Source organism: Amphiprion ocellaris, chromosome 9 (assembly GCF_022539595.1).
Source record: "Amphiprion ocellaris isolate individual 3 ecotype Okinawa chromosome 9, ASM2253959v1, whole genome shotgun sequence".
NCBI lineage: Eukaryota > Metazoa > Chordata > Actinopteri > Pomacentridae > Amphiprion > Amphiprion ocellaris.
This window is the reverse complement of record NC_072774.1, coordinates 32558302-32585400: the sequence shown is the minus strand read 5'-3', so window position 1 is coordinate 32585400 and position 27099 is coordinate 32558302. Positions and strand designations below refer to the sequence as shown.

The following is a 27099-nucleotide window of genomic DNA, read 5'->3' as shown; positions in this document are numbered from 1 at the left end:
CTTGTGAACAAATACCACATAAATATCCAAACAAACAAAGTGTTAGCCTGTGAACACTTTCAGACTTATCTACTCTGTTTTTGGCACCCAACATCATGTTCTTCAGTTCTTCTCCAACATACTGTGTTGCTTCATGTAAGAAAGACTCAGTAATCCTAAACAGCTGGGCACTATAGTTTTAGCAAAAGTTCCACAATCGAGACTCAGCAGTGGATTTATTTAGAACTATTTTCATTGGTGGATTAATACATATATGGTGCTCCCGTGAGTATTTCTGGCATCAAGGTATATGTGGGACTGAGTCCTGATACCCTACACGGTGTGTGTTCATGATAATTAAACAACATGTTGCCCAGTGCAGCAGTGTGGCTCACTGATGTCTTCGTAATAGTTTTTGGACAACAATGGAGTTCTGTGGCACAGAGGAATAATATCCATCAGGCTTTGGATGTACACACAGTACTTCTGAGCAGAATCCATTCATTCTTAGTTTGGGTCTTTTCATGGTTTATTTAGCCTAATATTAGTTGGCAAATCTGAGCTGTACATGAGTAGGACATCATATCAATGTCACTACTGTACATCTGGCTGCCTGTTTGCCACTTTGTCCTTGGTTTCTACGCTTCTGTTTTCCGAGTCCTATTAGTCAATACCCTCCTCTCCCCATGGCTGTCACAACAGCCTACTGCCATGTGTCTGTCTTCTCCAACTGTTGCTGATGAGGATGATGATGACACATATGTTAGTGCTCACTCTATAAGAGCCCGCTGTTACCAGTTGCTGTCAAAGCTCTGGTCTTTGGTTAGAGTACATTACTACACAACTCCTGCACCCTCCTAATCTGCTTCTGGTTATTATGGTATGCCAGTTAACACCGTCTGGTGCCTCCCCACCACCATCCTCCCCGCAGTACCTTTTGCTGTCATCACAGTGTTTCCATCATTTATTGCTGTGATCCTTTTTCTTGCAGAGGCAGTTGTAGGGGTTTGTGTCAGGGCTGTTGTTTCACGTTCAAACCGATCACATTAACTGTCTTTCTTTGGTCATTTCTTAATAACATGCCAGACACCAGCATGTTCCGAAATAGTAGAGCAGACTCCCCACTGTTCTTTAAAGTAATAGTTATAATCACTCTCTTCCATCATCGAGACAAGCAGAGAGTTGTTCTCAAGTGGCAGGTGGACAGCTACTACCTCTCCCACCAGCTGTGGTTCAAGTGACGGTGTTGTCCGCTAATTGTAGGATTGGTGGTTCAATAGCTGCGTCTTCCTGTCCACACACCAAAGTGCCCTTTTGCAAGACACTGAACTGCAAGTTGCTAGTGAAGGCAGGTGAGCACTTTGCATGGTAACCCCAACTTTATTTGGTGTATGAGTGTAAGTAAATAGAACAGGAGGCAAAAGATTCCAGGTCCACTGCTTTCCCAACCGTTGGTCTCCACAGTGTGACCGCATTACAGATTTATCTCCCCACAACATGAGTTGCACAGTAACACACACACACACACAGACATATAGGCATTTTTGGTCAAACCTTGTTGAAGCTTTGAGCAACATGCGACAGCACACTGAGCTCTGATCAGAAACGTCCCACTATCCCCCAACACACCCCCTCACACACTGACCCCGGTCAACACCCTGCACGCATACACACATTTGCACACACTCACTTTAACCCTGACCCTACAGTCTGGTTCAATCACTGAGAGCGAGTGGAGTCAGTCTGGCTTTATGGCAGAGGGGGTGGGGAGTGGGAGGTGGGGGTGTCTAGACGCTATCCTGTCTGTCTGGCTCTGATAATGTACACACAGAGACACACACCTGAGAGACTGCAGGCGAGTGCGTCTGTGCATGTGAAGTGACATCTCACCGTGCAGATGAATTCTTTAACACTGCCCTCTTCTCTGCTTTACTGCTGTTCATGAATTTTACAGCACTGGAATATTGATAATATTAGACTATATTGTAATATTCATGATATGTTATCACAGAGCCCTGCGTTTTTCCTATCTTTGTTCATGTTATATTCATGCAGATGGAGATGATATGGCTACAGTAGTCCTTTTCAGGAGCCAAAGTGGAGATTTATTGCCGGCTCAGCATCGGGTCTCATCATTATGGCTGAGATCAGCAATAATCAAACTTAGTCGCTGTTCAAGGAAAATGTGGAAAAGACATTTAGCTGTGACACAATGTGAGAAATTCATGTAATATACGGACACAGAAAGCAACTGACCTGACAGTAGGATGCAGAAGGTAAAAACTTGACTGTGACTTAAACCCCACGTGTGTTACCTTTACATTCAACTTGCAGAGCTAAAAGCAAGTCCCTGGTGAGCTTTTAAAAGTTTTATCAGCATTTACCACAACTTTGACAATATTTCCACAATGCCTCTTCCATCTGAATTTAAGAGTATAATGTATATTGCAACTTGTTTCCCAAGTAGCAGCTGTCTGTGCATTAAACAGAAAGACATCAAGTACATGACAAATCAGGATAAAGCAGAGCAAATAACGTCCACCTGTATCCTATCTCTGGTTGAATTAGGAAATTGACTTCAAATAAGGTCTATAAGGACTCTACAAATAACTTCCAAAGTTATTTCTCCAAATGTTAAATTATCTTCTGGGAAATCCTGGTTCCATACATTCTGGGTCCTCTTTTTGTTGTTTTACCCATGAATTCTTCAAGCAATAGTAGCATTTTGCTCACTAAGAAGAATTCTAACAGTACCAGTGAGTTGAACAGGCTTTAAACAAACCCTCAGGTTATATGGAATAGAAAATGAATATCAGCAATAAAATAGTCACAGATCAACTTCCTGGTCCCTGCAACACTTGCTGGAGCCATGCATGCAGTTTTCTAGTTCACTGAAAGATTATTAACCAAATTTCTAGTGCGCTCACTCTCAGTTTCACCTCCACATAAAACGGTTTAGATAATCTTACCTAGTATGTTTACCACTTGTCTGACTGCCTGACGACTTGGGCATTACAAGAGTCACCCGATTTGTAACGAACCATAAATAATCTTGATTGTGTCGTGGTTCCAGTTTTCAAGTTCCCAGTTCTGTGAGAGCTACCTCTAACCATGCACAAGTTGGAGGCTTCCTGCTTTGTAATCCCATTTAGTCTCTGTGGTGCAGCATAGACAGGCTGTCTGATTCCCCAGTGCAGAGTGAGCGAGAGAAGAAGGGATGGATAGACGGAGAGAAAGAGAGAGGAGGGCGAGTGGAGAAAAGAGACAGAGCTGTAATTGTTTGTTCTCTTGTTGCCCTGAGTCCCCATAGCATGTCTGGCACCTATCTCTCTCTCTCTCTTCCTGTCTGTGCCTCCATCTCTCACTCTTTTTGCATCTCTCTACTTTTCTGAGACACTCATTGTAATCCCTCTTCCTTTATCAGTTTCTTCCTTTTTCCTCTTTTCTCTCTTCCTCACTGTCTCCATCTCTTTCCTGACTCAAAGATACCTAATAGGCTTAGTACAGACACACACATGCACACACACATACATAATCAAATGCACATGCACACACATAAACAGGCCCCTTCTCCTCAGGGTTAAACAGCACTAAACTAGTTCATTTATTTCCGTGGAGAGACTGACTGACTGTAGTAGAGGAGGAGGGGGGTTGGAACTCGGCTGATATCTACTACATGCTGTGTCACACACATACACACTTATATTGTGGTCGACTGTTGTTGCCGGGCTGATACCAGCCGTCTAGACGTTATAGTGCACATCTCCCAAGGGAGGTAGAAGTGCGTGTCTGTGTGCGTGTCTGTGTGCGTGTGTGTGTGTGTGTGTATGTGTGTGTAGGTGTGTGTGTGTGTACCTCATTTCCCCCATCTCTTCCAACTCTTTTTGTTCCTTCATTACTGAACTCTCTCCTTACCTCTAACTGAGCCAGTCTTTTTAAATGTGTGTGCGCGTGCAGTACTCGCTTCCTCTCCTTCCTTGTCTGCTTCTATCCCTCTCTTTGCCAGTGTGTGTGTGTGTGTGTGTGTGTGTGTGTGTGTGTGTGTGTGTGTGTGTACATGTATGTGCATGCATGTGTGTGTGTGTGTGTGTGTGTGTGTGTGTGTGTGTGTGTGTGTGTGTGTGTGCCAGCCAGGTCGCTGCCATGGCGCCCCAGCAGCTCCAGGCCTTGTTGATCACGGCACCGTGCCCAAGGGTTACCATAGCAACGGCAGTGGCAGCAGACAGGGCTGTGTGCGTCTGTGTGTGTCGAAGGAGGACTGTGTTTGCGTGTGTGTGTGTGTGTGTGTGTGTGGGCCCAGTGTGGTGGGCAGCAGGCTGTGAACTCAGCAGGCCTCTATCTGGGCAGCAGGAGAAAGACGAGCAAGTTGGAGCAAAGAAAGCATCCTTTATTTTGGTCTTTCTGTCTCTCTCTGTACTTAACACATAAATTTTAATGCAGGTTTATAGTTTATGAATACACTTACTTCTCAGCTAGACAAGAAATCCCATAACCAGTATACACTGACTTGGGGACCAGCACAACCACACAGCACCTGGAGCACTTCTGCTACCAGTCATGTCGGAATTGGTGCAGCATTTCACAGTCAAGTGCAGTTTGGATTGCCAGGTGCAACTGTGAGAATGCAAAAAAAAAAAAATTGCACGACTGAGATCTAGAGTGCAGCAGGAAACAGGAAATGACTATAGAGGAAATAAGTGATGAGCTTAGCCTGTGCTAGGTAAAGCAAAAGAAACACTTCACTTGTTACCTCCACTTTCTGCCAAGCTTTTAGTTTTTCCAGTCATTTAGACAAAGATTCCAATTCTTCTCCATCTGTTTTCTCCTGTCCTGTCATCTCCCAGAGCTGCACCCGGTCAGGTGGCATTTTCCTGCAGATTCCATAAACTGCTGCTTTCAGCTCTGGGACTGTGTACTGCTTGACTGCAGGGAAAGAATTCATGACAGACGAAGCTCAGTCTCTCTTCTGTCTGCGAGAAAAGGCATTTCTTTGGTGGTGGGAGCAGCTCTCTGTCTCTGAATTAGCAAGCAGCTAGCGAGCCGTTCCTGCATGCACAGGCTCTACTGTCAGCACATATCCACTCTCAAACCTGACTCACAGAATATATTCTCATGGTTTTGGACAAAAGACTGCTCCTTTGTGCAAACTAAACCAGCCAGGCCCAGTTTTCTCACGGAAGCGTCTAAGGTCATCCGAGCTCAAACGTTAAGTTTATTGAGCAATAACAATGTTAGAGGCCCCAGCTGAGTATGTGCAGTCTCTATAGATAGCCATTAGCCTGATTTTCATTTCAGGGCCGAACAGAGTAAGACTGTATGCCCTCATTAGTCATAGAAGTGAGTTTCCCCCAGCGTTAACTGCTCCTTGTTGCCAGCAGGAATGAATCTGCAGTAGATATAGTGTTACTTTGTCCAAGTTATGGAGAGCTCTGCATTGAAACAGACTATTGCTGAGCCAGTGTACAATACTGAGGCAGACTGATATGTTTGCATTGTCTGATATTATTAATGGGTACGGCTTGCATATTGCAATGCACAGAACACTTCCTAGTATTGACACACAAAGCCAGAACAGCTTGTATTAAGGCCTTTGACCTATGTGTGCTTCAGTTTGTGACGCCATGTATCCATATTACTTTCACTTTGTCCATAAATGCTGTCTATCCACGCAGGCAGCATTGGTTTTATTGTGAACAAAAAGACATTTAAAACTGTGTCCTGGTTACACTGGATAATTTACAGATCCTCTTGTCAGCACTTTTCAGAGGAAGTATTTCTTTGGGGGAATAAAGTGAATTGACCCTTGAAGGCGCAGATAATTCATCACTGCAAAACTTCCATGTCAGAGTGAGTCTTCAGACAGGGTTGTGTTCTGATAGTGGCTGCTGTTGTCTGCTGTACTTCTGATAGCTTCTTTTCACTGGCAGGTCAGCTGAACTGTCTGACCTCCCATTGGCCTCCCCCCTCTCTCTCACCTACGCACACACATGAAGGTCAAAGGGCTGTCATTGGGTCAGTGTGTGTGTGTGCACTCTCTCTCCATGCTGTTTACCCTCTTTTTTAGTGTTTGGCTCTTTGAATTGGGGCATGCTACTGCTGTAGCTGCTGTTTGGCTCTGATTGGGCCAAGTATCACACCTCAGTCCATGGCAGTACAGATGTGTGTCTGTAGCGCAGAGTATTTTAAACTGACAAGTAAGGAAAACTAATATGTGAAGTGCCCTGGTTATATGTCATTCTTTCTCTCTCTCTTTTCCTATTTCCTGTCACCCCTTTGCTATTGACGATCAAAATAAAAGTTTTCTTAAAAGTAACCTTATCCTTAAGGTACTATTTTTAAACCTGACGTTACAACTGAGAAAGTGGATCAGAAAAAAGACAGAAAATTGCTGGCAAAAATTTTGGTTAGTGGCTCAGGTTTCAGCTTCTTAGATGGAAGAATTTGCAGTTTGTCTTTGTTATATATTGTAGTAAAGTGAATATCTGGAGATTTGTTCTTCAAACCAAAAAAAATATTTGAAGATGCCACCTGTGGCTGTGCAAAAACTAGCTTTTTGTGGCTGGATTTCTTTACTTCTCTTACACCAAAAGATGAATTTGATGATCAGAAAAAAATTATTGTTGTTTGCAACTATGTTGACACTAATATTTTATAGTGTGTGTAAGGTTCGTTCGCAACATTACTCAAAAACGGACCAATGGATTTGGATGAAATTTTCAAGGAAGGTCAGAAATGACACGAGGACCAAGTGATTAGATTTTGGCAGTGATGCAGCTTATAGTCTGGATCCATGGATTTGTTAAAGATTTCTGTATCATTGCAAGATAGCGACACAGTGTCACTGTAACGATGACAAGTGAACACTACATCAGCTGATGGTATCATAATTTCGATCCTACTACAAAGCAACTGCTGCAGACCATGAATTGTTTAAAGATTTCATCCGTCGGAAATCGTTCGACTGAGCAGCCTTGGCAGAGAACTGTGCTCTGAGTGCTTTTCTTGTTATATTATTTGGAAGTGATGAGGGTCCACTTTTGAACCCCTTAGTTAACTACAGAATAGTTCACTTTGGTGGAAAAACTCTTCTGCCTACAAACTTGGAAATTGTGTTTACAAGTATAACCAATAAATGGAACTAAACAAACATATCCCATGTCCAGACAGATGTTTGAAAGACTTTGAGTATAACACGGTGACTTTCACGTGATTTAAATAAACTCGACAGCCTCTCCCTCGACAGCAGTAGAAACGACGGGACGGCTGGCTTGCAATGCAAATGATTCAGCCTGCTGAAGGAATAAGGGTGCTGCAGACGCCGGGCTGATATTGTTTTGACAAGTGGATTACTGTTGTAATAACATCAGACTGGTGCTGGTAATGCAGACTGCCAGCACACACTGTTCTCTGGCCTGTCAGGGAGCCTAAGCTGAACACTGTGTTCTGGAGCCTCTGAACTAGGGTGGATACTGGGGTTCATGCAGGATAGGCTTCTCTCTTCCCTGCCTCTTCCCTCTCTTACTTAATTCCTCCTCCTCCTCCTCCTCCCCACCACTTCCTTCCTCCCTTCTCAACTCCTCCACTGGCTTCCTTCCTCCCTGACGTTCAGAGGAGAGGCCATTAACTGCAGCCGCTGTACTTTTTTTTTTTTTTGCTTGAACTGTAAAAACACGAACTAGTGCTGTAAAAACATCCCTGCCTGTACTTCAGAAGAAGTACAACGGCTTTGAGTCTGATTTGTGTGGCTTTTACAACAGCAGAAGGCAGAGTATGTGATATTTATCCAGCCAGCTTACAGAAGAACCTGGTTGATTTGGTTTCCCAGAATGCCGTTCTCTGAATGAGAGCCTCCCTCAGTCCCCTCCCTGTGGCTGCTGTGGTGAGCACACAGGCCCAGGCTGGTAGAGACCCAAGCTCCCGAATCAAACCGGCAGCCTGGCAACAAAACTTCTTTCCAACACATTTTCTCTGTACTTAGAGGTCAGAGGTTCCCACACTGGAAACTGAGACACCTTTAGAGTGTGACTTTTCTCATATATTTGCTTTATATCTGTTCTAGCTCTTTGGGTGTGTGGATGTCAGTGTTTGGTTTGTCTTTGGTCCAGATTTGAATATCTCAACTATTTGATGGACTGCCATGAAATCTTATACATACCTTCTTTGTCCCCAGAAGACAGATGCTAATGACTTAACAACCTACTGACTTTGAAGTATCTTGACAGCAGTTGGATGGATTTGCTAGAGAAATTTGGCACAGACATTCATGGTCCCCTGAGGGGGAATCGGGATAAATTTGATAATCACCTGATGTTTCAACTTGCAAGGTGAAGTTTTTCCAGACATGCATTAGCCTAGTCTCAATTTAAAGTTTTTTTTTTTAGAATAGCACCAGGTACCATCTTTGTCCGGGGAACTCGGTCTTTTTTTGTTGTTGTTTTAACTTTTGACAGCTCTTATAGCTATGCAGCCATATATGAAAATCAGCCTTATAGTTACATCTGGAGCAATAACTACTAATGACTAACAAGAGGTCATGACTTGGCATTGCTTGACTATGAAGGTTCACAGCCCAAAGACATTGGAAACCAGTGATACAGAGGGCCTAAAGAAACCAGGTGTGAGAGAATATGGTGGTTTCCACAATTTATGAAACAATCGTTCTCTGTCGCAGCTTGGCAAAACATTTCACGGTTTTGAGTGTGGTTTATAACATTACCAGGGGGGTCGCTTAGCACAGTTTCTTTTTCTTCATCTTCACTCTCAGCAATACTACCTGTTCCACATCACTATAGGTGGCTCATGTTGTGACAAAGAACTTAACTCGGTTTCAAATGTCTAGTGTGAGGAGCTAGTTGGGCCATCACTTCCCCTTAGATGTAAACTGTGAGACTGGGTGTCCTAGTTTACTTGTTTTAAAGAATGGTTTAGTGGAGTATTTTTGTTCATTTTGCTTGCTTATACTAATAAATCCATTCATATGGTGAGTTTCTGTCATCTCACCACTTCATTTGTGACCTTTTATTTCAATAAGGCAAAGTTGCGTCTGTCGTTTGTTTCCAGTAAGTCATTCCTCCACTCTCTGGTGGTTAATGTCGGTTGGTTTTACTGGCTTAGGTTTCGTTCCTTCACAGCGTTTTTTTTTTCTTCCCCTCCTTCCCTGTGGTTTGTGCAAGTTGGCCTTGTTCCTCTGAGTCCTACCCCGCCCGTCCCCTGTGGCTGCTGTGGTGCAGCACAAGCAGGTTTGGGTGGGTTTACGTTTCAGCTCAGGCTCGACTATAACCCACTCTAATGCAGACAAATAAGCTGGGGAGGATTACTGAGGCTGGGAAGACTGGGATAGGTCAGGTTTAACTGGGCTGCTTTCATTTTTGGTCTTCTTCTTCCGTGTTTTCACATTTTTAGTAAGAATTCTCGAGTTATTGTACGATTGAATTTTGTCCATTGCTTCTGGTTTTTGGATTTTCACGCTGCTTTCTCCTATTTATCTGATCCCTTCACTGCTATTTCAGAAGCTGTCCAGCTGGATTGTGGGTAATGCACTCCAGAAATTACACAGAGCTTCGTTTTGTAGAGAAAGTGTTGACCAGAACTGTGCCATTGTGGCTAAAATAGCTGAGTATACATTGTGTCATTGTTCTTACGGAGCTGTGCGTACACACAGGGACACAAACTGTATAACCACGCACACTTAGAAAGTGAAATGAACTTCTAGCAGTGAGTCAGAGGTCAGACTGGGTGCCAAGCCCAGACAAGGTCAAGACTTCTGCTCAGAACAAACAGACAACACACAACAAAGGAGTCTCAGACTGCAGACAGGGAGGCAAGCAGGCATGGGATGGAGAGAGAGCGAGGAAGGAGGGAAAAGCAGTGCAGGAGAGACACTGTAAGAGGGAGACAATGAATAATAAGAAACATGGAAAGAATGATGGTGGGTGAGGGAAGAATGCCAGACAAGAGATTGATGAAAGAAGAAGGAAGAGTTGGGAGAAAACAAGAAGAGATTTGTGGAAGCGTGACATGAAGATGGAGGGATGGAGTTAGAGGAAAGATGGAGAACAGCGATGGGGGGCAAGTGGAGATACAGGCAGGCTTTCAAGAGAAGGAAGGAAAATGAAAATAATAAAACAATGAACAAGAAGCAGACGTGAATGTGGAGCAGCGATCATTGTGTCTCCCAGTGGTGCCCTGATCTGGGAGGTCATCCCAGATCAGTTCTGTGTGTGTCTGTGTGTGTGAGAGTGTGTGTGTGTGTGTGTGTCACAGAACCACATTCAACATCTCCACAAAGAAGCCAGTGTATGCTGGGTCAGACTCGCCTGCCTCAACACTCATCTTTTTCTGTGATTTGAAGCTTTCCTTTGTAGGATACTCAGGCAGACACACAGGCATCGGTGTACTGTATAAGCCACACATACACTCACTACCATTGTGACATGCTGGCTTAGAGTTTGACTTGTGCTGCCCCCTGCTGGTGAAAATACATTAGAACAGTCAGTCAGTGAAGAGCTCAATCAGAGATCCTGTAGCTCCTTAAAAGTCAGTAAAGTCTCTCACCAGCCAGTCCCTTTATTAGATGATCTAGAGCTTTTAATCATATCACATTATCCTCATCAGTAGATAGAGTTTGGCCAGTTATTCTGAGACTTTACATTTCTTTGTTAAATAGGCCTTTTTCACAGCTGAGATTTGACATGTAGGAAGAGCACAGGTGTTAATAATAACATTAGCAGTATTGTGTTTATGTAAGCCATGACTGACACGCTCTCAGGATTTCACAAGAACAGTTCCAGTGTGAATTCTGGGTTCCTCAAACTGTAGCAGCTAAATGGAATTCAGCCATTGTTCATTTTAGAGCTGCAGTGAAATAGATTCATCTTTTTAGTGGAATGTAAATGAAATGTAGGGATTTAGGCAGCTGTGTTGGGCAATAATTGACATTTGAAGACATTGTATTTGTTTCTGGGAAATTAGAATGTAAAGTGTTCACTATTCTGTAACATTTCGTTGACAAAATCAATCAACTAATCAACAAAATTACCAGCAAATTAATTGCTAATGGAAATCGTCATTAGTTACATCTCTGTCGCCTGACCTAATGTCTTCTGTTGCAAAAGGATGGTGGACTGAATCTTGTAATCAGGGGTTGGCTCTTAAATTGTGTCATGGTTGTGAGTAGGACATTAAGATTAAGAAAAGAGGAAGGATGGGGAAAACGCATACACACATCAAAGACATTATTAAGAATTTATGTTCAAGTCAGAGCAATCCTATATTAAAGCTCTGCAGTAATTCTAAGTTTACAAAGCCTCTACATATTCAGCTGTTGTTGTCATTGTCAGAAAAGTGAAAATTTGACTTTATGTTAATTATTTACATTGTTGCAGATGGTGATGATGTACAAGGCTGCAGTATATTTTGCCCTCCTCATGCATTTTAAAAGGGTGGAAATGTATTAATTTAAGCATAATTATTTAAGTGTAAATATGTCATTTTTGCGAAAGGCTTGTAAAGTTGACTAGTTTACTGGAAAAAATGCCCCTCTCAAAACAAGAAAAAAACCTTATTTAAAGGAAATACCTTGAAATACCTTGAAATAAGTGAAAAAATCTGCCAATAGAACAAGTGAAAAATGGCTTGGTAATATTTCTTGAAAAAAGATGTGATATTTAGAATCTTGAGATCTCAAAATTAGCTGGGAAAACTTATTTTAAGCTATATTTTACCAGGATTGTCAAGCTTATGTGTGTTAAAATAAGCCAGATATGCTAAAAAGAAAATAAATAAATAAATAAATAAAAAATTTTTAAAAAGCAGTTTTTCACTCAAAAATAGATTTTTGTTTTCATGTAATGTCCTAATCTGAGATGTATTAACCCTCCTGTTGTCCAAATTCACGGACACCAAAAAATATTGTTTCCTTGTCTGAAAAAAAAATTTAAAAATCAGCAAAACATCTCCAAATTTCTGAAAATTTGCAAAACCTTCAGGAAGAAAATTCCAATAACTCCTTAAAAGTTTCGCTTAAAAGTTTTATTTTAAAAAAATGTCCCCCAAATTTGGCAAGAAAATTCTTGCAAATATTTTCAAAAAATTAGTAAAAATCGTCCAAAAAAAAAATCCTAAAAATATCTAAAGTGATTCCATATATATCAGTAAAACTTCTAATAGTTTCTTTAAGAACATTCACCAAAAAATCAACCAAAATCCAGCGCTGGATTTTAGTTGATTTTTTTGTGAATGTTCTTAAGAAACATTTTTAACATTTCTTTTTTTCCACCAAAAAATGTTCAAAGATTTCCCAAAAATGTTGAAAATGTGGACATCAGAAGTTTCACTGGGAAAATATATTTTTTTCCTGCATTTTCAAACTTTAAAACGGGTCAATTTTGACCCGCAGGACGACACGAGGGTTGAACTTATTTTGAGTTTTCTTGTAAAATTCAACTCAAAACAAGATAATTTCAAGATTGTTTGACTTAACAAGATATTTAAGATGCACTGTCTTAAAACAAGTCCCTCCATCTGCTGAAATGTCTCTTGTTAAGTGAATTTATCTTAAATCAAGTGGGATGAGACATTTTCACTAAAAATAGGACAAATAGACTCGGTAAGATTTTGAGTTTTTGCAGTGTAGAAACCGACATCTTAAAAGTGCATTCTTTAAAAAAAAAAAAAAAAAAAAAAGCTTCTTTATGTTTTGTATACTCAACACTAATGAATACTGTAAGGAAAGTCACAGGTGTTATTTTTAGCAACATCACAGAGGCAATTATTTAATTAATAAAACTGCAGCAACTTTCATTTTCCATTGACAACATTTTTAAGCAAATATGCCAAAGTTAGCAAGTTTTTACTTCATTGCTTCTGTAGAAGTAAAGTGAGTATCTGAAAGGGTTAGCTTGTGCTCTGGGAAACTGTGAAAAAATATATTTTTTTCATATTTTGTGAATTTTGTAAACAGACTGATTCATCTAGGCAACAATCTACAAATGAATCAATAATAATAACTATTGACAAGCTCATGTATGACCTTTATATCTCACAGTGTAGGCTTTCTGAAACTGTGCTTATCCTGTGATTTGAACCTGTATCCCTCCTACATGTTTGATGCTAATCTTCCTCTCTCTTTCCATGTGTTTGTGCAGCTGAACTGGAGTTTGTTCAGATTGTCATCATCATTGTGGTGATGACAGTGATGGTGGTGGTGATCATCTGCCTGCTCAACCACTACAAGCTCTCCACCTGGTCCTTCATAACAAGGCAGAGCCAGGCCCGCAGGCACGATCATGCCCTGCAGCAGGTTAGTAACTCTGTGTGTGTGTGTGTGTGTGTGCGTGCGTGCGTGCGTGCGTGCGTGCGTGCGTGCGTGCGTGCGTGCGTGTGTGCAAGAGACAAAAAGAGACTGTCTGTGTTGGGTTGTGTTTTGTCGCTCTGGCAGCACTGTTCTCCCAGCATCCATGCCAGTAACATTTTTGATCTAAACTGATAGGGAGTGAAATGCTGTCTGTCTGTGTGTGTGTGTGTGTGTGTGTGTGTGTGTGTGTGTGTGTGTGTGTGTGTGTGTGTGTGTGTGTGTGTGTGTGTGTGTGTGTGTGTGTGTGTGTGTGTGTGTTCATCTTTTGTCACTAAATGTCCTTGCCTAGTCATTGTGACAGTACATTTCTTCATTTCTGAAGCAGGACAAACATAGCTTACCAGTATGTTCCCAGTAAAGCTGTGCTGAGCTAAATGAATCCTTTTATCCCAGTCGGAGTTTCTGTCCCAGTTTCACTGAGGTAACAGCTTTGCTTCAGTCTGTTAGGTGAACTTGCTGAATTGGTTTCTTCAGAGCCAGACTCTGTCAGGCCTTGATGTTTAATTCACTACAGCGCCGTCTAGACAGCAGTGGCTCTGCCCCCATACTGACATGTCGGCACTCTGGGACAAACACACACAGTTGCTTATATGCACGTTGCAAAATTACATCCTCTGAAGTAGGCTCAGGTACAGAATGTGATGCGTAATTATCTTCAGCTTCGACACCAGCATCTGAACTGATCCCGGCGGTTTTATTACAGATTATTTACATTTAGCTACTAACGCTCATCTTCTCTTTTTTCATTTCTCTCGACACTATGTACTCCGCACTGTCCAATCAAAGCAGAAATTATGCAAAGAGAAGCAGACACAAAGTAAAAAATGGCATAAATGCAACATCAGAGAGCAACGAGTGGAGAAAGCCCTGTAGCAGAGATAGAGCTATTTGTAAGACTAGCCAATGGCCTTTGCCCCTAAAAGACACATAAAAAAACAGGATTTATGCATGTTTGTCCTCCTTTTCATTTCTCTTTTTTCCACTAAATATTGTTGACTGTGCCGTCTGAGAAAAGATCCTCAAGTCAAATGTAGACCAAGGGAAACTGCAATTATTTGATAGTTGTGTTTCTTTGTTGTAGCTTTAATCCTGCCTATTTTTAAGACAGAAGCTGTCTGCTTTTGTTGTCCTCGCTCCCAAACAGGGCAGGATTTTGGTTTTGAAGCAATCAGGCGTTTCTCTGCGCTGCTGTTTCATCTTTTGTGTCCTCATTAAATCTTACTTTTTGGGTGTTTTTCACCTCTATTCATCTTTTTTTCAAGGAAAAATAATTTTCATCAGCTTAATGGTTCTACATCAAAATCCATTCCAGACATAGCAAACAACAAAGCAATAATGATTTTAGATTACTAAGGCTTGATCAGCCACCGTAAGTCTATCATGCGTGAGATACATTGTCAAATGCATGTTAAATCTAAATATACACTAACATATGTTTATTAGTGACATTACTGCATGAAAATGCCACTAAAACTCAAACCTATTCCAAGTTTCAGACAGATGCATAACAGTCTGGGACCATTTTAAATCTTAACCTCCTTCTTTGTTTTGTCTGTCTCGGTGTGTAGGATGGGTGTCTGTGGCCTTCAGACAGTGGCTCTCGACAAGGTGCCTCAGAGGTAAGACGACCACCACACTGACCCCTGTTACACCCACAGCCAAGCCTTGTTCACTGTGAGGATCATGGATGTATTATAGGAACTCAAAGATGGCTGTGTCCTTATCCAGTCCCTTCAATACATTTACAGGACACACACAGAGCAGGGCTGCGTCTATACTGAATGTAGTATACCCAACCATTAGATTCAGGTAGTTACTGAATCTAATGGTTGGATGTACAGAATGACTTCAGTGCTCTGTCAGGCCTCTGCAGACAGGTCCTTTTCTAGCATGTAGCCACTAAGCAGCTAACTGAGTTACTGCAGCCAGCTTATTGCTCTCTCTAAATCATTTTCTGTGACAGCTTGAGTTTTCCTGACTTTGTTTTTGAGCTCATCATCTGCAACAGCTCTAACTCTTGGCTATTTGATGTATTTTCTCCCTGCCTTATTTCTGCAGAAGCTATGAACTCGCTTTCTCTTGTCATGAATTTGTTTTTGCCACCCTGTTAGAGGACCCTTCAGAAACTTCTGTAGATTAATCTGTGCTAAACTAGACACCGTCAGGGCTGATGAATTCTGAAATACTCTATAAACAGACATAAGAACGCTTGTTGTCCTAGTGACACTGATGCTTTTTTGGTACTCTCTCCATTCAAAAACATCATTTGAACTTACAATGGTCACCAAATATAGCCACTCTACTATTCTTAGTTAAGCACTTAAACACTGCACAATATGTTAGCTAGGCCTCGACAATATGATCTAAAACTTAGATCAAGACAAAATGACACACTTGCTGCATCTCAGTCATAATTATTGTAGCAAATTGTTCCTTTCTTGTGCTTCCCAATTATTTTGTGTTTTACCAGAACAAGCGCAGTGTGAACAGCTGACGTTTCGGAACTTCTGAGTTGGACCCATTTGGTTAGGCGGCACAGTTCTGGTCAAAGTGAAAATCATAGTTTTTAACACTCAGAATTAAGAGCTACACTTTTCTCCTGTGGTTCTCAGGGACATCGATTTAATAGTGATAAAATCTTTATTAGCAGCACAGGGAATGGATACATGACAGTATTTATAGAGTTGACCCAACACTCCTATGGTCTGTTATGTTAACTGCTTTACTGAAAATCTTATCTTCAAAGATGCTCACTGTCCCTTAATAGTGCTGTCAAATAATTTCCAGAGAGAATGACAGTATGGAGAAGACTTTTGGCATTTCCTATTACTAGAGCTGCCACCAAAGATTTTTCTAGTTTACTAGTAGTCGTTAATTGAAGCCATTAATCAACTATTCGTGGCACATTTATGATATACATTTTATTCCGGAAATAGATTTTTTTGGGGTGCATCAGACATGATTTGGGTTCCAGGACTGACAGAGAGCATCATAAGTAAGCTAGCATGATCAACACTATGCTACATTACACAGAAATATGAAACCACAGCTAATAATGAGTCTTTAAAATATAATTACAAGCATCATTCACAAAGGGAGCCACAGCAACACTAGGAAATAAGTAGGCTAATGATTCTGAATGAAAGATCAGCAAGGAGACTGAACATTTTGTTATTCAGCCTGATCATCCAGTACACCTTCAGTCCCACCCGGGCCTGTCCCGGGATTTCTGACAAAACCCTGAGTTTGCCACCATGTTGGGGTGTCTTTTACCCACTGAAATGATCCCACATTTCAGATTTCCTGTCCAACATATGTAACTACAATCAATAACTGCAGGGACCAGCTATGTAAATAATATTGTCTGAGTTATTTTCCCTTTGTTCTCCTCTCAGCCAAGCCGACAACTAACGCTCCCCTCATCAACTAATGTTTGGGTGACTATTAAGGGCAGCCCTACTTATAATTACGAATGTTACCAATAGTTCATAGATTTCATCCATGTTTCTATTCTATGTCCTGCGTGGCTTCACCAAACAAGTTCCACATTGTGATGTTTTGTGCCATAAAACATGCTCTTGGTGCTCTAAAGCAATCCAGCTGTCAAACTTGGTTTCTGTTGCCTCATTTCTGTGTTGTAAAAATGACTCAAACTCTATAGTATGTGAAAATTACTGAATGGTGGTAATTAAAATGCATTAAACAGTTTGACATTCAGAAGCAGTGTAGGAAAAAAAGTAAAGTCCGTAATTAGACAACTTAAAGGAATCAAACAGTGAAAAGAGACCTGAACCAACTGAGACATCTCTCTTGTCTAATCTACATGCTTTCCTTCTGCTATAAAAGATGTCTCTGTCTCCTCTCAGCTCTTTTTTGCTGTCGTTGTTGGCTTATTTAGAAGGACTTGACCTTCAATAATTGTTCTGTGGTTACAGGAATACAGTCAGGGCACAAAGATCCTGACATTTGCATTCTGGTTGCTTGTAAATATTTGATCATCCAGGAATTGGAGCTGTTGCACTGGGTGCGGCTGGCACAATACTCCAAACGAAATCAAAATTGGCATGTTCTCAAAGACTCGTGAATTCAGAACTGCAAACAAATGCCAGTATACTCACTATGACCGGTGATCTGTTTATTTAATGGCGTCCATGACAGATGGAGGAGCTTACAAGTCGCAGTGGGAAGAGACGCTTTGGGAGAACAGGGAGTTCAAAGAAGGCTGAAAACTGCAACCAATCACATGTTAGCACTGTAAAGTGGCAGATCTTCATATATTCAGGCTGTGTGAGAAGTTGAGGCTGGCCAGTCGGACATACTGTGGTATTCTCTAGGAACAAAAGCGAACACACCAAATTTGCTTTCATCTGGAGTAGGCTGCCAGTTAAAAGCCTCATGTGTAAACATAACTAACGGAGAAGAAGAGAGAGAGGGGATGTTTGGATGCAGAGAGGAAAGACTGAAAGAAAGAGGTTCAGAAGGCTGAAAGGAGGTAAAAACAGTGTCAGCGTCAGAGCACCTACAGAGACCCAGAAAACAGGAGAAGGCCGTGGAGACACAAGCGCAGAGGGAGATGCAGCCAGTGAGTGTGGGTGGCTGATAGATGCAGGGATGGGGGCTGTGTGTGTGTGTGTGTGTGTGTGTGTGTGTGTGTGTGTGTGTGTGTGTGTGTGTGTGTGTGTGTGTGTGTGCGTGTGCGTGTGCGTGTGCGTGTGTGTGTAGGGGAGGGGGTGTGGATGGTTTTTGGTGCGTCATTAATCAGCAACACCTCCCCTGACACTGTCTAGACAGCCGTCTGAGAGCTGCCCTGCTCTGCTGCTCTGCTCCCTCTATCAGCTACACACCTTTCTCCCCCCCTTCCGTCTGTCTATCTGTCTATCTCTACACTTTCTCTCTCTCTCTGTTCTCTTCCCTTATGTCTCCAGCTCTCCGTTTCTCTCCTTGCTTTCTTTATCTCCACGGCTTTTTCTTCTCCTTCACCTTTCTCTACTCTCTTTCTCTCTCCTTATCTCAGTAGCCTTTCTTTTTAATCCTTTCACTTCCACTCTTTCTCTCCCTCTGTCTCTCCATTTCAATTGCCCTGATCCTCTACTCCCCCCCCAGGTTTTTTCCCAGTCTGTTCTCTCCATCCAGACTGCCTTGTCAGTGGGGGTTGACTATTAGAGCCACAGTCACTAATTGATATGGTTTCCCTCTGATAATGACTCGCCACAGTAGAAATGTGTGCAATTGGATAGAAATGTGAGAAATGAAGAAATGGATCATGCCGTCACAGTCTGAAGTGTTAATTGAGGTGAAGATCTCTGACAAAAGCTGGTGGATGAACCGATATGTTGGATGTTGTTCTGTTTTAGAGGGGGATCTTTTCTTTCTTTCACTGTGATTACACTTTAGTTCATGTACGAGCTAACTGGTGACGTACTGGTGTATGTTTTTGCTGTAACAGGACAATCACCCACTGGAGGGTTTGCATTGAATTCAGTTATACTGCATCAAAGTGCATTTTCAAAGCAGCTAGCAATAACATAAAAACTGTTGCATACTCACCATGTGCCACTCTACATACTGTATACTGATGAGATGCTCAACACTTATCAAGTAATAATCTTCTTACTTTTGTAATCAATGTGGATAGTAAAGGTTTGAGTTGACATTATGTAGCCATGAAGGGACATGTGGCCACAAGTGGTTTACATGTTCTTAAATCATAGGAAATGTACAAGACAGGGGATTAACTGCTCAGCTAATGATGGACTGTTCAGTGAATATGTTGTGATTTATGGTTGCACAAGATAATTTTTACTGTATTTAGTTTTTTTAATAACTAAATGATCAAACGTTTACTCAATCGCCGTAAAATTAATAATCATCATTAAAATCACTTAGCAAGAAAAAAACAAACATTTTCTGGTTCGAGCCACATTGCTAATTACATATTTCTGGACTTTTGATCAGACAAAAGAAGCAGTTTATCATTGTTGTTTTTGAAGTAGTGGTACTTGTGTTTTTTTTAGTTTCAGCATTTCATTTAAGAGTAGCTGCCAAGGGAAAGGATCAAAATGAATGATTTCAACAATTTTCTTATTAAAGGAGATAAAATTAGTGTTGAAGTTTTTTTAGTACATGTATAAAATAGTAAAACAAACTCGATTTCATTATTTTGTGTGATTTTGCATACAGTTATGTGTCATATCAGCATCAAAAAATATTTGTATTAATATTGTGATGTTGATTTTTGCCTGCTGATGCTCGCTGATTCATCCTTTGGTTTCTCCTCTTCTTTCCCTCTTTCTAATCTCCTTCCTTCCTGTTGGCAATGTGCTCTCCCCTCTCTCCCCCTTCTCTTCTTCTCTCCCTCACTCTCTTCCCTTTCCCTTGATTTTCCTGCCTCCTCCTCTTTTCATCTCCTTTCTCTCCTCCCTGTCTCTCTCTCTCTCTCAGGTATTATATGCTCCGCAGGCCAGGGATCGCTTCACTGCTCCCTCCTTCATGCAGCGCGACCGCTTCAGCCGCTTCCAGCCCACCTACCCCTACCTGCAGCACCAGATCGACCTGCCGCCCACCATCTCGCTGTCAGACGGAGAGGAGCCCCCGCCGTACCAGGGACCCTGCACCCTGCAACTCCGCGACCCTGAGCAGCAGATGGAGCTCAACCGTGAGTCGGTGAGGGCGCCGCCCAACCGGACCATCTACGACAGTGACTTGATCGACATGGGTGGAGGCGGCAGCCTGGGAGGAGTGGGGGGAGGAGGGGGAGGCATCGGTGGGGGTGGGCCAAGGCCACCTAGCAGTAACTCGGGCATCAGTGCGGCCAACTCCAGCAGCCACGGGCGCATGGAGGGTCCCCCACCGGCATACAGTGAGGTGATGGGCCACTACCCCGGCTCAACGTTCTTTCTACACCAGCACAGCAATAACCAGAGGGTGGGGAGGCCGGGGGGGCCGGGGAGCAGGACGATCCAGCAGCAGAGCCAATCAGAAAGCACAATAGTACCTGCCAAGGCCAAGGACGGCCAACCAGAGGACCTGGTGTGAAGAAGAGGGGAGGGACAGGTGAGGCCACCCACCCAGACTGAAAACTGTCTCTCTTGTTCATCCTGATCAGCTGTAAGCAGTGGTCTCTCTATCGCTCTCTCTGTCTCTCATGTCCTCTCCACACTCCCATGCACAAATAAATATCAACCTTAGCGACAGCAAAACAAGAAGACAGAAACCAAGAGTTGATTTCATTTCAGTTTCTTTCTGACGTTAATAATTCAAACTGCTGGGGCAGGATGTATGCACTGCGTGGAGACTTTTTGTTCCTTCATTTTGAGAAAGAAACACACTGCTAGCACAGATTGAAACAATGCTCTCGTTTTTGCCCCTTCGGGTGACAGCTCAGTCCTCGGGAAAAGAGGAGGATGTTTTTCCATTTTTGTTTAATTTTTCGGACCGGGATCTGTGCACAAAGCAAGAACTGAGAATCAAGGACTTACAGAGACCACAACAAAACAAGAGACTCACAAACCCAAATCTTAGTGCCAAGGTTCACGAGGAAGCAAAACAAAGGGGGAAAAAAGACTCGTTCTAACATTCAAAACAAAAAAGAAAAGTTATCTAAAAGTTGCACTATCTTTTTGTTGTAAAAGAGAAGAGGGAAATGATGTTATGTGATGATGATAATGATGATGTTTGTTTTTTTTTTTTAAATTTCCAGTTTTTGTTTTTTGTTGGGTTTTTTTTTTTTTTTTTTTGTCCTTTTCATGAATGGACTAATTGACTGACTGAACTTTGGCTCCAAAGTTGTTTAAACAGTTGGGAGCAAAAAAAACTAAAGTATTATAAGCTTATGTCCTTTTTTGAAAACTGCAAGAAATACTCGTACCCAGCCTACAACATCTCTGTCTGCTTACACCACAGGCACAGTGAGACTTAGTAAGAGAATAACCTTGTACTGCTTCACGTCTGTGTTCACTTTAGCCTTGTGGGGGGAAGAAATCTGCCTTGTGACCAGCCGCTTGGTGGACAAAACATTCGTACTTCCTCTTGTAGTTTATTACAGAGACTTAGAGGTGGATTTCCCCAAAGCAGAGGAGTTCATAAACTCTGCTTAGCAAGATCTAGCATGATTGAAAATAGGTTTTGAGGGAAATCTGGCCTAGATGCTTGATATCAAGTAAACAATTGAAAACAGAATTCCACAGCCAAAAACCAACAAAACAACATATTGAAGTGTCCACACAAGCAGCCTGGTCAAAGCAGATTCTTCTCTTTTCAAATCTGTCTCGACATCTAAGCACCTGACACTTCCTCTTTCCTGTTTCCTTCATCCAGCCCCCCCACCCCACCCCACCCCCCTGTCACTGCTCATCTCCACATGCACAGTGCATTCTGCCAACGGCCACACTGAACTCGATCACCTGCCGCCATGACGATGAATACACAAAGCAAAACAACAACAAGAAAAAAAACCTACAAAAAAATGGAGGCTCGGCTCTCGGTCTTCACGTCTCTAAAGCCACAAAAAAAAAAAAGATGACACAAAGTGACGATTTCTGTCTGCATCCGCCAGCACAGCAATCAGGTTTTAAACGAAACTGTATGTGGTGGAAGTCAAAGGGCTATGGGAGGGTCCTTTTTGTAAAAGAAACAAAAAACCTTTTTGAAAATCTAGCCTTTTTCTCTGCTCATCGTTGCCTTCTCCTCTGCTCGTGCGCTTTCTCTGTCTCCTCTTGCTTGTTTGCGTTCAGCACCTGTGCCCCCTTCCTCCTCCTCCTAGCACTGCTTTCTACCAGTGTCTTTGATAAGCACTGGGTTCATCATCCCTCCTTCCATCTGTGTGCAGAAAAAGTGCGATCAAATGATGCAGAGTCCGCCAAGCCCTTTAAAGTGGAGACTGGAGTGGAGCCCTTGTTTGGCAGCGTGCTAGTGCAGTCCTCTCCTCGCTGTATAAGTGTGTACATGTGTGTTTGTTGGTCAGACCTCTTAACAACACAGAAAAGCACTTAATGCTCCTGCAGGAGTATTGTCTGTGCGTGTGTGTGTGTGTGTGTGTATGTAGCCGAGTGATTTATTAGCTGACTGCTTTTAGTTTAGAGATTCAAGGACATTTTTGCCTATTAACACAACACCAATTGAGCTTTCATTGAAATTCAGCAGTGTCTCTTCAAAAAGTCTTCAGAAATGCGCCGTGGTCATTACCACGGTGCAGTGGTGATGTCACTGTAACAGCTCAACGAAAGTGCATGTCACAGTCCAGTCCACCCCGCAGGTTCCACTAAAACTGCAAACACCACCTGATAGAGTATTTTCACCGTCTCAGTTTCAGACTGCTTATTGATTCCAAACAGGCTGAGTACGAGCCTCAGCACGTTAGCATGTACACTGAAAACGCTTGGATTTGGATTATAGATGGACCTTTTTGACCCTCAATGTGACATGCTGTTGATATTTTAGATTTTTCTATAAACAAATCCCATGAAATCTCTCAATCCTGACATTCCTAACAGTCAACCCCAAGCCTACTCATTCCTGTCGAGGACACACTATAAATAAGGGAAAGATGGATTGTGGCTCAAGGTGAAATTATTTGCTGCTTTTTCTGGAACTGGCTGGACACCAAAGTCCATCTTTGTCTTATGTATGACTTGTAATCACATGGCCAAAGCTTCATGCTTTAGTCACATGATGACAAACTCCATTTGATATTCAACAGCAAGCTTAAGCAAAGAGTGTTAAGTTGGCCTTTTTTTAAATCAAACTGTGTTTCCAATGTCCAGCTCACAGAAAAGAGATATAGTAAACTCCTGGGAACTGTAGTTTTTAGCAAACATGAAAGACAGTAAATGGTTTGGAGATTATTTCCAGCTGTGGATTCTAGTGTTTGAGTTGGTATTTACAGCAAAAGGAAGGTGCATTAGGGACTGAGTCCAGATAATAATGTGTGTGTTCATGGTAAGGAAGAAACACGTCGCCTGGTGCAACAGTGAGGCTCACTGATGGGATTTTGGACAACAATAGAGCTCTATGGCTCAGAGGAATGAAATCTATCAGGCTTTCATACACACAGACACACACTCAATGCTTGGTGGTCGGAGCTGTTTATTGTTGGTTTGGATCTTTTCATGAGATTTGTTCACAAGAAGAAAAATATCAAATATCAGATTCAGGATCTTCTATCACTTTCTGTCAGAGCAAAACTAAGTCACTTTACAGTGACTTCTTACCACCTCCAAACATACGTATGTATTAAACACCTTTAATGCTGAAATAACATTGAATTAAATTCGTCACTGTTTACAAGACTCAGTAATCGTCTGCTGCTCCTAGACGCAGCCCGAATTTGAAGTTGCCTGATGAAGTGACATTAATGTTTAGTGTTTGAAGGTCTCACACAGTGCTAACGCAGCAGACCAGGAACCAGGAGACGTTTCTGTATGGACGTATGTTCCCCCTCCTTGTGCGCTCACAGCTCTGATTTTACGCTCTGCAGGCATCATGATGATGGAAGGTTTGGTCAGCAAAAAGCCCACTGATCCCGTTAGCGTCAGTGTGTTTGAATGTATGCACGTGTCCCAGTGTGTGTCCATCTGGCTCTACTGTTATGTGTGTGTTGCTACATCGCTGCTGCTATTGCTGTTGCTGCTGCTACTATTGTTGCTACTGCTGCTTCTCATCCCCCCCACCTCCCTCAGTCCATCCTGTGCCCCTCAGCTCATCCAAAACTGGGAGAGAAATCTGACCCTCTGCAGTCAAACCCACAAGTATTGAGAAAAGCAAGACCCGTATTTAAACATTTTGATTTCAGAAAAGTTGAGGTGCATCAGCCGCCGCTAAGATTGTCCCAACACTTTTGGCCTTTGACTGTACAGACCTGCTTCAAAGCTGCATTTCTTCTCCAGTTTTTTTTCTTCTTTCTTTCTGTTGTTTTTCTCAGCTTGTTCTGTCTGCGCAGTCATAGCTTGTAAATGGAGGATATAAAGATGAATTTTATGTTTTCTACAAGGAGGTTTGCATGATACTATTATGTGAGTAAATAAGGTGCCTAATGTTCATGTTTGAGCAGACCACACCTCAGTCAGACTGCTGCTCGGAATCTGTGCAGGCGCTCTATCTCGGCGGGGTCACCACCTGTCTGGCAAAATAAAACAGACGTACGCCAGGACTGCCAAAAACGATTGTTTCTGTCTTTTTGTAAAGTCGCGGACAGATAGGAGTCTGGTCCAATGTTTGGCATTTAGGGGCATTCTCAAGCTTTTGTTTGACTGAATCTGATCCTGAACCTTAAATTCATTTCAAGTCTGCTTGAAACTCTACTGATCTCGTGATCACAGAATCAACAGCGTGCCTGTTTCCAAACTTGCAGCTCCACCTTGAACATTTTCAGCTGTGGGTTCTGGTTACGAGCGCAGCGGTTATGAGCGTGCTCACCGGCCATTGTGCCAGACAGGAGCGGTTGCTCCCAGAGAAGCAACTGAAGCCATTCCAAGCAGTAATGTGACCCGTGTGTGGAGCAGACATAGGAACCCACTTGCACTCAAAAAGCTCCCACCTTCGTTGTGCCTCACTTCCAACGGTGCTTTTTTCAGTAGTCTGTCTTTCTTTATGTTTGTTTGTAAGGTGCTGTATATAACTTGAATATATTATGCACATATCCTACCCAATGGGTAGAAACCACAAAAGATGTTGTGAATAATGTAATATAATGTATAGACAATATAAGAATTTTAAGAAGGCAGCATCAAATTTGTAAATGCCTACAGTTAAAAACGTGCTTTGTCTTTTTTTTATGGAAACATGGTTTGCAAAGTATGCTTAGAATATGGTTGCAACACAAATACAAATTACTACTTAGAATATTTTGCTATAAATAATAGTCTGTTATGATAAGGATGAGATAACCTCTGGATTAAGGACGCTGTTGAGAAAAGATATTCACTTGTTTATTGGATTCTTCTGTCACAGTGCCAGCCATCATTCAGGTACTGGCTGGTTGTTTTCTTTTGACCACAATCGACTAACAAATGTATAGTTCTATTGCAAAGATCTTTTACGAAAACATATATCACATACACATCAGTCGGTGTTTAAGCCACGACTTCAGCCGGCCCAACGGTTGAATTTCAACTCGCTTTGTAAATGGTCGAACAAAAAACAAGCAAGCTGTCTAGTTTGGGAGACGACCACTGCACACAAGAGCCGTCAGCGCTTCTTCATGAAATGGGAGAATGTGCTTCTGTAATCATTTAATTTTAGTCTCTTTTAGCCGTTGTTTTGTATATCTGCCAAAGTATTAAAACCTGCTGAGCACACTCGGCACTGCTATAGGTCTGGCTGGATGTTAGACTGGTTATTAAAGCATTTCAGCTCAGAAGGGTGGTCGACTTTTTCATCACATGGTTGTTAAAGGAAAAGGAAATAAAGAAAAAAAACTGAGGGTCAAGATTGGAAAGTTGCACCAGCGAGTGGGGAAAAAAATGCCGTTAAAACTGTCATTTAACTTTTCTCTCTTTATTTTTTTTATGGTTATTTTCTACATTACAATGTTATATGTGGCACAGTATATTGAAACGAAATCATGTTTAATCTGCAGTCATTTATTTACAGTATGTACTGAAGATAACTCCACTGTACAATACCCGCAGAGCATGCTCATTCTTATCTATAGACGATGTACATAGCAACGCGCCATTTTCTCTTCAAAGCACCAAATAAGTGGCAGTTGTGTAGTTTTAATTTGGAAAAAATCTCTATTGTAACTTTGGCTGGAGCGCCGCTCGGCTCTCCTTCTTCTTAATAGACCTTTTTTTTCTTTCTTTCTTTCTTTTCGTTTCCTGCACTAGCTTGAAGAACTGACTTGGACTCAGACTGATCTTGGTCTGATTCTCCCCCTGCAGCGCGCTCCCTCTTTCCACTTATCAGAAGTCTGTACTCAACTGCTGACTACAAGTAGCTGTTTTTATCGTTCCAGATTTTAATAATAATGATGATAATAATAACAATGATAATGTCTCAACAGTTTGGTATTCTCTCTGTCTTGGCAGTTACCATAGGACTGCTTCCATCATGGGTTTTGTAACATCGGTTTGCTTTATTTACAAAATGAATCCTTCTCGTTCCCCCCGCCCCCCTCTGTGCTGAAATCTACATATATATATGGCTGTATTCAGTAACCATACAGTGTATATATATATCTATATATCCAAACACAGAGGTAAAATTGTTGTGTATTTTGCCTCTTTTTATTTAAGCAATTGTGATGTAATAGGTTTTAGGCCTAAGGTCTGTTATTGCAATACTTTTACAGAAAAGAAGAAAAAAATCAAAAAATGTTGCTCTAAGTGCTGTTGTAGTCAAAGATTTTATGCTTGTACTTATGCTGTAGTCAAACTGCAGCGTAATGAATAAAACTTTAAAAGTGATTACTCTGGTGTTCTCCCTCTGTTTGTTCCCGTAGTCTTCTACAGATAATGAGGTTTGGTAATGTGATTACAGTTTGAGCGGCGCTGCCACTCGGATCTTTATCTATCCTCACTGATGCAGCCAAATAACATGCGAGAAGACAGATCAGCATCTTCTCACACTTGTTAGCCTCGTTTCTGCATCGCTTGATGACGCAGGTTGAAGTCTGATGCAGCGACACGCCAGACCCTGAGTGGGTTAATTGCCAGCTATGACACTGTAGAGTAACATTTTATCTATATAACACGTCATGACAGACAAACCTGCTGTACTTTACGACTGTCTGTAGTCTGTAACTGATAATTCATTTGTAAAACCTGAAA

General features: G+C 41.9%; 1 protein-coding gene across 4 annotated transcripts in view; it reads left to right on the top strand.

Moving 5' to 3' along the window:
* ldlrad4b (low density lipoprotein receptor class A domain containing 4b) overlaps positions 1 to 26736 on the top strand; it is a 287600-nt gene extending 260864 nt beyond the window's left edge. For all 4 annotated transcript variants that reach the window (XM_055013936.1, XM_055013935.1, XM_055013937.1 and 1 more), the window contains 3 exons: positions 13125 to 13279; positions 14902 to 14952; positions 19775 to 26736. In XM_055013936.1, the coding sequence (XP_054869911.1) occupies positions 13125 to 13279; positions 14902 to 14952; positions 19775 to 20368 (800 nt within the window). In that variant the 3' untranslated portion in view covers positions 20369 to 26736. The remainder of the gene's footprint in view (positions 1 to 13124; positions 13280 to 14901; positions 14953 to 19774) is intronic.
* Positions 26737 to 27099: the final 363 nt, after the last annotated feature.